General features: G+C 48.1%; 2 protein-coding genes across 2 annotated transcripts; one reads left to right on the top strand and one right to left on the bottom strand.

Annotated features, from left to right (window-relative positions):
• Nucleotides 1-2,871: 2,871 nt before the first annotated feature.
• Nucleotides 2,872-6,011, top strand: IMP4 (IMP U3 small nucleolar ribonucleoprotein 4). The gene is made up of 9 exons (XM_072625820.1): nucleotides 2,872-3,031; nucleotides 3,217-3,325; nucleotides 3,419-3,502; nucleotides 3,593-3,702; nucleotides 3,793-3,925; nucleotides 4,047-4,201; nucleotides 4,345-4,439; nucleotides 4,529-4,602; nucleotides 4,739-6,011. The coding sequence occupies exons 1-9, from the start codon at nucleotides 3,029-3,031 to the stop codon at nucleotides 4,846-4,848; spliced, it is 873 nt and encodes a 290-aa protein (XP_072481921.1). The 5' UTR covers nucleotides 2,872-3,028; the 3' UTR covers nucleotides 4,849-6,011.
• A 379-nt stretch (nucleotides 6,012-6,390) lies between these two features.
• On the bottom strand, nucleotides 6,391-8,262 carry LOC140515215 (tyrosine-protein phosphatase non-receptor type 18-like). The gene is made up of 5 exons (XM_072625821.1): nucleotides 8,001-8,262; nucleotides 7,026-7,294; nucleotides 6,914-6,941; nucleotides 6,674-6,781; nucleotides 6,391-6,579 (listed from the first exon to the last, which is right to left on the bottom strand). Exons 1-5 carry the CDS (start codon nucleotides 8,140-8,142, stop codon nucleotides 6,512-6,514), a joined length of 615 nt encoding a protein of 204 aa, XP_072481922.1. The 5' UTR covers nucleotides 8,143-8,262; the 3' UTR covers nucleotides 6,391-6,511.
• Between the last annotated feature and the right edge of the window lie 4,147 nt (nucleotides 8,263-12,409).

The raw sequence follows: 12,409 nt of genomic DNA on the forward strand, positions 1-12,409 counted from the left end.
TCACTGCCATACAATTGCAATTTCATCCCTCCCCACCTACTCCCCACTACCCCCCTCCCTCCCCACGACTGCATACAATTCTGTATAGATTCTACATATACTTTCCTATTGAGTATATTTTCACTATAGTCATGCTATGTAGTCAGACTAAGATAAATGAAAGAAATCGTATAACAAATCAGAACATGATACACAAACACATACACATACACAAACATGATCTGCTACAATATGTGAGTGACTTCCATATTTCTCCCTCTGAGTGTGGCAGGCATTTTGCCTTGAGATCCTCCATTGGGATTTTTTTTTTTTGTAAGAAGTTCTTGTGTTATTACAAAAATCTAAGTCTACCAGAAAAAACTCTCACACACTGTGGTCGTTGCTGTGCATAAAGTTCTCCTGGTTCTGCTCCTTTCACTCAGCATCAGGTCATATAAGTCCTTCCAGGCCTCTCTGAAGTCTTCTTGTTCATCATTTCTTATGGCACAATAGTACTCCATTACATTCATATACCATAATTTATTCAGCCATTCCCCAATTGATGGACATCCCCTTGACTTCCAGTTTTTGGCAACTACATAGAGTGCTGCTATAAATATTTTTGTACATGTGGGACCCTTTCCCATTTTTATGATCTCTTGGGGATATAGTCCTAGTAGCGATATTGCTGGGTCAAAGGGTATGCACATTTTTGTAGCCCTTTGGGCATAGTCTGGATCCATAATTTCAATTGATATTTTGACATTCTCCTATCATGTTGCATTTACAATCTATCCACTTAAGAAATTCCTTTCTCATATTATGGTTAACACATATGGATACTATAATTTGGGCTGGCACCAGCATCCTGAGTCAGGAAGGCAGGGAGGAATGAGTGAAGGAGTTAATGGAAATTGCTCTGAAGATAGGCAAGGTCCCTTTTGTCTGCCCACCTTTGGATTTGTTGTCTACAATGAATTCCCATTTGTATCTCTATATGTACATTCCACAAGCTTTCAGATAAGTAAACACACCCACAGCTTAATTTTCTTTATGTCTTTTTAGAAAGAACTCAATAATGACCAACACTAGGTATCCTCAGCCTCAAAGTTAATGGTCACCAAATCAAGTTTTGTTCAATGAATTCCTTTGTCTGCTGGAAAAACTCTTACAAGAGTTTAAGCTCATTCCTTCAAGCCCCACAAGCTGACTCCCTGTTCCAGCCCATATTTATTCAAACAGTAAACAGCTGAGGTGCATCTGCAGGTTGCCCTGGAGCTTGGCCAAGGCCACTATGGAACAAGGAAGGCCAGTCCCAGCCAGCCTCACTTGGTTGGGATAAGCTCTAGAGATTAGGCTGACAATGGTTGTCTGTCCCAGAAGCCAAGAGAATCAAACACAGAAGGGCACACAGATAAGAGTGAAGGGGTTTTTGAGCGGTAGAAGACAAGGGAGAACTTTGGACCTTTCTTTCTATAATACTACATTTTACTTAAGAATTTTCTCCTTAGCAAAACCAGGAGAACATTGTACACAGTAACAACCACAATGTGCGAGGAGTTTTTCTGGTAGAGTTAGCTCTCCACAGCAATGCAACAACTGAAATAATTTCCAATGGACTCAAGGCAAAATACCTCCCACATCCAGAGAATAAACTATGGAATTGGAACAAAGAACAAAGCAGACCATTTTCTCTTATGTTTTGTTTTGCTTTTTCTCATGGTTTCTCCCATTCATTCTAATTCTTCCATGCAACATGACTAAGGTGAGTATGTATTTACTAAGAATGTATGTGTAGAACCCATATAAGATTGCACACCATCTTGGGGAGGGAGTGGGAAAGGAGGAGAGGAAGGAGGTGGAAGTAAGGGGAAGAAAATCTAAGATTTATAGAAGTGATTGTAGAAAACTGAAAACAAACTAATAAAAATAAGTACCATGCCATGAGGAAAAATAAAAAGAATTCTCTCCTCAAGTGGCAATATCAAAAGGTGCATCAGCTGGTTTGTGGGGAGGGGATACTTTGGTATTTAGGTCAGAAAGTCATTTGGGGCTTACAGGATGCAAATCCCACTAGTCTGAGCCCAACTGCTGCCAGCATTTTCTAGTTCTCCCTACACTTTTCGTAGAAGTTGGGGGATCTTTGCCCCCCTCCTCTTGGTGTTTTGTGGCTTAACAAACAGCGGAATGTGCCTGTTCTGTCAGGGGTCTTGGTCTACCAATCTATTGTTCACGTTCCTGACAAATGGTTTTCCTAGCTTTGTGGCAGGCAAACTTTAGCACCCCTTTGGTGATCCCTTCCTCCAGCCACCTCCACCCACTGTGTGATTTTGCCTGGTTCTGTAACAGTGCTGGCATTTTTTTTCTTTTTAAATGTCAGGAAAAGGGGACTGAGCTTGGTAGCCTCCATACCTCCCAAACGAGGTAGGAAGAGGCCAGGGTAAGGAAGAGCCAAGGGCTGGAAGCAATTGGCAGCATGAAATAAAGACTAAAACATGGATTTGGACGCCGCACATTAGAGAGCGTATCCAAGCCACCTTCCGCTGATCAAGCAGCTTCTGTTTGTTACGCTGAAGGACTTGAATCTGGGATCTTCCCGACGGGACTCGGCCCTGGAGCCCAGCAACCTCAGCAGCCATCAGCAGAGCTGCGGAGATCTTGAAGGGAAAGAAGGGTTCCACCGGCTGCCCGCCCCTTCCTCTGCAGCCAGCCAATCAGCGTGCACCCGTCAGCCACCTCGCGAAGAGCGCCATCTTCAATGAGGGCGTGGGAATCCAGCCTGCGGCCCGGGCGGAGCAGAGCGGAAGCTGGCGCCGGGGGCGGGCCGAGGCTAGGTGAAGGGGACCGGAACTCACTGGCTCTCGCGAGGCCTTCCCTCCTGGGGCCCCGCCTCCCTCCGGTCCGCCAAGACTGCGGGGATTGGTCCGCCAGCACTCGGCCTGACCACGCTCCCTGCCTGTGAAGGGAGGGTGGGGTTGCGCAAGCGCGCTGAGCTTCGGGCACCACACGAGGAGATTTTCGTAACGGGAATCGGAGGTCGCCTGCAGGCATGGTCCGAGCTGGGGATCGGTGGGGTGGGTGGGGAGCCGGCGGCACCTGGGGTGGGAGGGCGCCCCTGGGCCGGAGAGCCCCTGGCTGAGGGTTGGAGGGATAGACTGGGGAGGCGGCGGGACTGAGGGAGGGGGAAGTGCCTCGCTGGGGCTTAGCGATGCCCCCCTCCCCACAATCCCTTGGCAGCTTCGACGCGAGGCCCGCCTGCGCCGGGAGTATTTGTACCGCAGAGTGCAGGAGAAGAAGCAGCATGTTCTGCAGGAAAAGAAACTGAGGCTCCAGAAAGCCCTGGAAGGTAGGGCCAGGCCACGGGCCCACCGACCTGCAGCCCTTCCCCCGCCTGTCTTTCTTTTCTTGTCTTCTCACTGGCTCTTCCCTTTTCCTCCAGACGATCAGCCGATCCCGACGGAGGTGCGAAGGGAGGCCCTGACTCTCCACAGGGCATTGGAGTTTGATGGCGCTGGAGGGGAAGGTGAGAGAAGTCTCCAGGGGTGGGGCCGCCTTCTCATAGGATCTCCAAGAAGCTGTCATTGATCGCTTCTGTTTCTTCCTCCTCCCAAAGGTGTCTTGAGTCACCAAGACGACGAATACCGATGGGCAGGTGTAGAAGACCCTAGAATCATGATCACCACATCTCGAGACCCCAGCTCCCGGCTCAAGATGTTTGTCAAGGTGAGCAAGTGACGGTAGATATCAGGGAAATGTGATGATGAGATCCATCCCAATGCCTTACTTCTTGTCCTTTCTGATCCTTTCACCCAGGAGCTGAAGCTGATATTCCCTGGTGCTACCAGAATGAACCGGGGTCGACATGAAATGGGTGCCCTTGTCCATGCTTGTAAAGCCAATGGAGTCACAGATCTGCTGCTGGTGCATGAGCACCGAGGGACACCAGGTAAGCACAGGGGATGGGCCCAAGTGGCCAATGGAGGATCAGGAGAGGGAAGCTGTTTCAGGGAGTTTTTTTGCTCCCTCAATATATTCCATACTTAGCACATCTTTGTCTTTCCCAACAGTTGGCCTCATTGTGAGCCACTTGCCCTTTGGGCCTACTGCATATTTCACACTGTGTAATGTGGTGATGCGCCATGACATTCCTGACCTTGGTACAGCTTCAGAGGCTCTTCCCCACCTTATCTTCCATGGTTTCTCTTCCCACCTTGGACAGCGAGTAAGTCCTGGGGCTAGAGAACTATCACCTCAACAGACAGTTGATAATCAAGGGGATGGTCTCTGGCAACACAAAAGGGGAGAAGAGAAAGCGCACTGTTTTCCTCATCAGGACCCTTACTCTAGCATGTTATCCTTCCCCAGGTCTCAAATATCCTCCGATACCTTTTCCCAGTACCCAAGGATGATAGCCACCGAGTCATTACCTTTGCTAACCAGGATGACTACATTTCTTTTCGGTAAATCTGGGCTTGTCTCTGGAGGTCAGAAAGGTAGGTAGCTATGTCCCCAAGGGCCAAAGTTATCTATATCCCTTCTGTCCTTCTAGGCATCATGTGTACCGGAAGCCAGATCACAACACAGTGGAGCTGACAGAAGTTGGGCCCAGATTTGAGATGAAATGTGAGTACAAAGAATACTGGGGAAAACAGACCAGGGAACTGAGCATGTGGGTCCAAATTTGAAACAGCCAAAGTCAGGAAAGATTAAGCCTGACTCAGCCTGAGACCCAAGCACATTCCTCTCTCTGGTTTTGCAGTGTACATGATCCGCCTAGGCACACTAGAGCATGAAGCCACAGCAGATGTGGAGTGGCGCTGGCACCCATATACTCACACAGCCCGAAAGAGGACCTTCCTCAGCATCTAGGAAAGGATTTCTAAAAAGGAGTACCAGAGCATGCACTGGACCACAGCCCATGACAAAACCTGAGGAAACCTGCCTTACCTGGGGAGAAGCCAACTCTTGCTGTTGTTAAAGTTCCCCATCTTCTGCACCTGTCATTTCTGGGACCTCATACTCATGGCTTTTGGATTTCCTGTAGTGGGCACTGAAAACTTCTCCGGGTGGGGACACAGGAAGGGCTCTCTAAATGGAGAACAGAAGCCAGTGGACACTGGGAGCCCCAAGGAGCCATTTTCTTGGTCACAAGCTCAGGGCCAGATGAAAACAATGGCTTTGCCCTCCGCACAGGAACCTAAGACTATGGAGCCATTACTCTGGGTCAAGGCTCAATCTTGGACAGCTGGGGTCTGAGTTCAGGATCTCAGCCTCATACAGCCTAGGAGAGGAGTTAGTGAAGGGTTGCCTGGTGTGGGGAGGGGTGTTCATTTTTATTTTTTTAGTATAGCCTTTTAGACTAGCCCACATCCATAGGTAAATCCCCCCTGAACCTCCCTAATGAGGGTCGTTGCTCTTGACTTTCCAAGGCAGCCTGTTCCAGTTAGAGACTTTTTACCCTTCAAAAAGATTTTCTCCCATTAAACCTAAACTTCTGCTCTTTCAGCGTTCCCAGTTCAGCTCTTCAAGGCCAGGCAGGACAAATCCAGTTCTTTTGTGGCATTTCTTCTCCAAGTTAAACATTCTCATTTCCTTCAGCCTCCTGGGAAGTTAACTTGAGGCCTTCTCCAGCCTGCTTGCTTCCTGCGCACCCTTTCCACTTTATAAAACTCACTATTTAAAAAACCAGGCTTACAACTCAATGTAGTATTCTAGCTGTACCTTCACAAGGCCAGAGGGCTCTGCAGTCAATGAGCTCCTGGAAGCTCAGCTTTCTTGTACATCCCAACATGGAGTACTTATGTAGACTTTGTGGTACACTAAGACCCTTTCATCTTCTTTCAGACAAACTGCTTATCTAAAGCTGTTTTTTCCATTTTGTACTTGGGGCAGAGATATTTCTTTAACCTAAGTAAGAGATTACACTTATTTTTCTCGAATTTCCTCTTTATATTCTGTCCAGTACTGAAGCTTGTCAAGATATCTTGGGCCATTGTCAGTGTAACCTGCTAATTTAATGAGCATGCCCTCTATTTTTTTTTGTCTGGGTCATATATAAACATGTTAGCTAGCCATTGGCCAAAGCACAGACACCAGAAAATTCTTGTGAATCAAATGCTCAGAGCTATTGGATTGGGAGGGGGGATGGTAGTTGGGACAGGCTCAGGGCCTAGGCAGGAACAGGAGAAATCAGCCCCTGCCAGGGCCACCCACAAAACTACATCTCAGAGGTCAGGCCAGAGTATGGTGGGAGGATGGGCATATGTCTACTCTACAAGGTCACCGCCGAGGCACAAGCTCTAGATAGTTGCTTAGTAGGGCGCAAGTCCAAGATCCATTGGCATGGGCATTCATGTATACGTAGGCCCGGGACCCAAAAGCACTGAAAAGGCTACAAGGACAGACACCTCATTCAGGATGGGGAAAACTTTATTGTGAAAAGGGAACTCAAATTTGGTTTCCCACTTGCCACCCTCTGTTTGCTTTAATGGGCCTGGGCTCCAGGCACAAAGGCAGGACTCTCACAGGCTTCCTACATTCGAGTCCACTCAGCTGGAGGATCCCGGGGACCTTTTGGTTTCCCAATTCGAATGTTGAAGCCTATGGGAAGAAGGAAGGGTTGAGATCTGAGGAAGGTGTGGGAGGGTGGGAGAGATGGCAAAGGAAAAGGTATGTGATCTATGGGTCAACTCACCAAGAGTGGTGCTGGGCTGGAGGCTGCTGGGACCCAAGCCTGGACCTGAAATGTCTGTTACATCCTCATAGGCCTCAGGCCCAGGGCAGTGCCTGGAGGGGGTGCTAGCTGTTGGCAAGATCCAATGGAAGCCCAGTTCAAAGCTTTGAGGTGCCTGGGGAACTGCCCACTCCCCAGCCCCTAAAAGGCCTCAACTGGTCTTCACCTCCAGCCAACTCCAAATTACTGTCCCATACTTACCTTTCCTTGCAGTGCTGGGTGCGACAACCTAGGGAAAAGGAAGGCAGGTATTTGGAGGGGGCCTGGTGGGGCCCTGCTCAGCATGGCCCTGCTCCCCAGCTTTGCCACTTACCAGGGACAGCAAGGGCCTCCCAGAACCTGCTGAGGAGCATGCGGGACTTTCCAAGGCTGCTGAGCTGGGGAAGGCCACCGGAGTGTATTCTGTGGGGGTCCCAGCCCCACCCCTAAGGGCCCTGGGTTTGACAGTGCTATACACAGCCGCTTCGAGCTCTGCCTCTGCAGGCTCACAGGTTGCTGCAGGGCCTGGAGCGTGGCTTCGCTTCTGTACCGAGGCATACGTTGCAGCCATGACTTGGTTGGCACTGAGAACCTGAAAGAAAACTAAGAATGGGGAGCTGAAAGCACCCTCTTCTGTCCTCTGCCACCTGGGTGGAAAGGCAGGTAAAGGACCCTGACCCCTAGGAGGAATCAGTGCCAAGAGGCAGGCGGAAAGTTCTTCCCTTGTCTCCTAAAGCCAGCAGCAGCATGGACCACCAACCCCGCATTGAGAGGTCAGATGGCATGTAGCCAGCTCTCCTTTAAGAGAGGGAAAGGATGCCAGTGAGAAGGGAAGGCACATGTCCAATGCCAAGCTGGCACCTGAATGCAGGCTTTGTCCTCATCCTACTGTCTCAAGAATTGGGGGGGAGAGTCAGGGAAACAGGACCTTCCCACCTCAAACCAAGTGTAACTGAAAGGGTTCAGAAAACTAGGAAGTTGGGCCTCCATTGTACCCAGGGGCTCTAGGGTTGGGGTGATAGAAGATGAAGCCCCCCTCTCCTGTACCTACCAAGGGACCCTAGAAATGGGGGAGGGCAGGGCAGTAGTTTAGAGACATCTCTGCAGAGCCAGGCCTGGGGGCTAAGCACTGAAGGAAATGGGGCCTCCCTCTAACTCAGATCTAGCTGCAACCTTCAGGAGGAAGAGAAAGTGTCGGGTGCCATGGGGGGCAGGGAGGACAGGGATTGGTGGGTAGAAAGAGGTACTAAGTTACCCCACCCATCACAAACTGAAACAGAACAGGATAGCTGGGGAAGGGGAGCTGTACCTGGTAACCCCGAGAAGCTGCCAGGGAAGGAAAGACAAGGCTGGGAGGGAGAGTGAGACTCCTGGGCCCCAAAGCTTCGTCTCAGGAAGTGATGCCTAGCCAAGCCCAGCCCAGGCTGTGACGTGACCCGAGCCTCCAACATTCCTGCCTCAGCTTGAGCAGCTTCTCCACAGATGGCAGAGATGCTCAAAGGAGGAGGAGGCAGTTCAAGGCAGTCAGGGGGACAGAGGAAGGCCTGGCCTGGGAAAGCTGGAGAGCTTTCGGGACACAACTACCTGGGAGCAGCACTCCCATTTGGGGCCTCTGGGGGAGAGGAAGCCAGGAGCCAAGAGCAGGGCAGGGGCTGGAACAAGAAAATTTCAGCGGCCCTATGGTCCTGGCTGAGGGCAGTACCAGTGTACTCCAGAGGAGAAGGTGGGGAGGTGGAGGAAGGAAAGGGACAAACCTTTATTCTGAGCCTATTACGTGCCTAGCACTTTACAAGCATCTTCCCAAAGCACGGTGGCCAAGACCTAGAACATGGGCCTGGTCCAGTCAGATCCTGGAGCTGAAGTCCTTTCCCCCACCCCCATGAATTCATGGACCCAGATCAGGTTTCCCACCAGATTTGCAGGAGTCTTTCCCTCTTAGCCTAAAGCTTGACCACTAAGGATCTCCACCTGTTGGTAATCTCCACCTCCCACCCTGAGCTCTCGAACTAGGGGGACCTGAGCAGCAGCCATAAATGTCCAAATGTCCAAATGCAGGTGGGGAACCTGCAGCCTTGAGGCCACATGTGGCCCTCTAAGTCCTCAAGGGCGGCCCTCTGCCTGAATCCAAACTTCACAAATTCTGTGAATTTGGCCCCTGGTCCAATCCATGGGGCCCAAAATGGCCAGCTCATTGTGTAATTTCTCATGGGAGGTTTTGTTCCTTATTTTGTAAAGTTATAAGAGGCAGATAGAATTTTGGCCTGGGTGACAGGAAGATCAAATGCTTGGACACTTACTAAACAAACAAATAGTAGGGAATGTGAGAAATGACCGAGTGCCAATGGCCTGGAAGTCTTCACAGAGGAGGTGGCGTCTGAGCTAAGCCTTAAAGCAGGGGCCACAAACTTGTTTTTTAGAAAATATTTTGCCAACTATTTCAATAGAATTGGTTTCTTTTGTAGTACCATATATGTGATTTTGTGCACTTGAAAACATTGTTGTAACAAAAGGTTCATAGGTTTTGGCAGACCTAAAACCAGAAGAGTTTATGACACCAAAAAAGGCTAGAATGATTGGTTTAAACTGGCAGCCGGAATTCCCGGAAGCAAATACATGGAGTCAAGAGAGGAATGTGAGCTCTGAGGAGCATTTTGTGGTCCAGTTTAGATGGAACAGGCATTGAAATAAATCTGAAAATTGTCAGAGACGGTTTGCAAAGGAATACATTCAAGCTAGCAATTTCTATATAAAAATGGTACAAATAACTGTTAGAAAAATGAAAATTAAAGTAATTCTGATGTTTCATGGGACATTAAATTAGCAAAGGTGAGAAAAAATGAAAATGACATATGTTGGATGGGCTGTAGGAAAGCAGGCACAGCTTTGGTGGAGCTATGAATGAATGTAGCCATTATGGCGGTTGTGGTTTGTTTTGAAAAGTCAGTTCATGATTTATTCAATATTTGGCACTTGAACTGGCTGCATCGTTGTGCACGTAGATATTTTTATATATTAAGAAAGGAATAGAAATTTCATATTGATCGATCTGATATGTGTAATGAATATACTAATCATTTCATTTTCTCAAGAGCCGCGAGGCAGACTCAGTGCAGCTTGAATTGATCAATCTAACCTTGCCAAGGCTCCCAGTTACTCCCAGTTACTGGTATCTTTCTGCCTTGGTACCTGTCATAGAACTGTGGCTCTGTACTTTAGGGGAGGTGCTCATGACCCCCAAAGATTTGGGGTTTCTCCTGGGGAACTCCTTCACCGTTGGTAATCCCCCTTCCCCCCCCTTCCCTAGTTACGGTTTATCTATAACTTCAGCTAAGACAACATTCCTCACTCTAAAATTGATTAAATGACTTGATGGCTGGCCCTCCTGTCTCTAGGCCTGCTTTCTGCAGCTCTGAGCATATTTAGGGTCAGAGGCTGGCTCAGTAAAAAGCCTATTAACATTAAATATGGAAACTGCCAACAATAAGTCTGTGTGTCTGTATTAGACAAAACAAGATCCTCTGGGAAGGTCATAAAGCACTTAGAAGGCAGGGGTAGGGAGGCTGGGGGGGGGAGCAGCATTGCTGTCTCCCCTTTACAACAACCATTTGGGACTAGTATCCAGCCTCAGTATTTGAACAATAAGTTTCACAAACTGAAGGAACTGTCTTCCCCATCCCCCATCTCTCCCTTCAGGAAGAGACTTTGCAACTTTATAGTTTCAGCTGAAAGATTTGCCTGACTTAAAAAGTCCATCATACACAATCGCTAATCCACACAATAAAATGGCAGCTCCTTCTTTCATCCTCTAGAGTCAGGCTTACCTTCCAAACATCCAAGATGCCATTGTGCCCCAAGGCCCTCCTTGATTCCATTACACTCCTAGGATTGCTCATCGTGTTACTGGTGGCTTAGGCAATGGAGCCCTACAGCGTGACTGAAAGCAGAAGCACTTTCAACTCCCTGTTTACAAACATCTTTCCAATGTTCTGAATCAGTATCACTTCTGATGGCAGGATGGAAATTCTCCAGAGACACCCCGAGTAATCACAGCACCCCACATAAGGACACTGGAGTTGCCATGTTCTCCAAAGGCTCATCTGTACCCACTTGAAAAATGGATAATCCAGATTGCAACCATTTCCAATAGCACAGTTTTAGGAAAAGCCACTTAGCTTCCAAGCCACATATATCAAAATATCCACTAGGTTGGAAACAATAAGCTAGGGTTATATTTGAAAATACTGGGAACTATGAACTTCAAGATATTTACAATTAATGCTGGGTGAAATTAGACATCTTGCTTCTCCCTGCTGCTGATGTCCCCCCCCACCCCAGACATCAAACTAACTTGGAGTTTACAGTCACACTGTAGTCTTGGCCAGGGACAATCTCTGGTATTTGGAGGAAAAGACTGTCTTGTTAGAGAGCCATCATTGTTGGGGTGTAAGCTCAGTTTTCACGTGAACAGTCTCGGGCAGGTTAAAGTGAGGGCTTCTAAACCTCACAGTTCTCACGAGGCCCCCCAGGGAACAGCTGGGGATTGAGGCATGAAACACGAGCTATCCTATGTTTCCACTTCTTCTCAGTGGAAAACTTGCTGGGGACAGCATCCCATCCTTGAGATTGGTCCATGGTCTGAGCACACCTGTTGTTAGTTAGCTAGGGGCTGAGAGCACTCACGGTATTCACATGCAAACTATGCGGCGGGAGAGCTTAAGTAGGGATAGGAAAGCCTGAAGGCCCTCTTCTTGCTGCGGGGTCCCCTCTGGGGGTCTCTTCTTGCTGCGGGGCCCTTAGAGAGAAGAGGGCCCCTCCCCTCTTTTGCTCCCATCCTCTTGCTGTATGATCCTTACCCCTTGGGAGGAGGAGGGTTCCTTTCTCCTGGGAAAGAACTCGCCTGCATATGGATAAGTAACTAAGACTCTGAATAAAGCCTAACCCTTGTTTGACTCTGGAAAGTCTCTTCTCTCGATACGTTTATCCGGATGGCCACCAAAGACCTGCGAAAGGTAAGAAGACTCGGGTAGCCTTTTGGCCTCTAGGTCGAACACATCATCTTTTCCTTTAGTTTGTCTTCTGTGGCATCAACAGGGGCAAGCTCATTAGGATCCTGATGTCACATGCCAACTGTACCAATCCCAAGGACAAGGATCTTTTTATGGACAATCTGATTTTCCTTGAGGACATTAGCCATCAGCCAGTCCTTGACAGTTTCCATCTTAGATTTGGAGGGAAGCTGAGTTGAACAAGGTGACTGCTTGGTGGCTGCTCAGACTTCAAGGGGCTCTGAGATGTGATACTGCTGCTCCCAGACTCCCACTCCAGTCATTCTGGAAAGCAATTTGGAGTTATGCCTAAATTAGCAAAGTGTGACCTGAAAATACCACTCCTGAGTAATATGCCAAAGAGATCAAAGGAACAGGAAAAGGACCCGTAAGTAAAAAAACGTTTACAGTGGCTCTTTTTTGGTATTAACAAAAAACTGGAAATTAAAGAGGTAAACAATTGACCTGAAAAATAGTTAGAGGAGACATAATTTTAAATTATTGGATTACCAGAGAATAAAAGAAAGCTTACAAGGATGGAGAGAAAAGATAGACAACTCAACACAATGTGTAGCCTTTATCATACAGGCTTTCTTGAATTGAAAATTTATTGCTATATATTTTGAATCTTCTCTTTTTTTATAATTACATATTTTTAGTTTTTAACATTTAC

This window comes from Notamacropus eugenii, chromosome X (assembly GCF_028372415.1).
Source record: "Notamacropus eugenii isolate mMacEug1 chromosome X, mMacEug1.pri_v2, whole genome shotgun sequence".
In the NCBI taxonomy this organism is placed as follows: Eukaryota; Metazoa; Chordata; class Mammalia; order Diprotodontia; family Macropodidae; genus Notamacropus; species Notamacropus eugenii.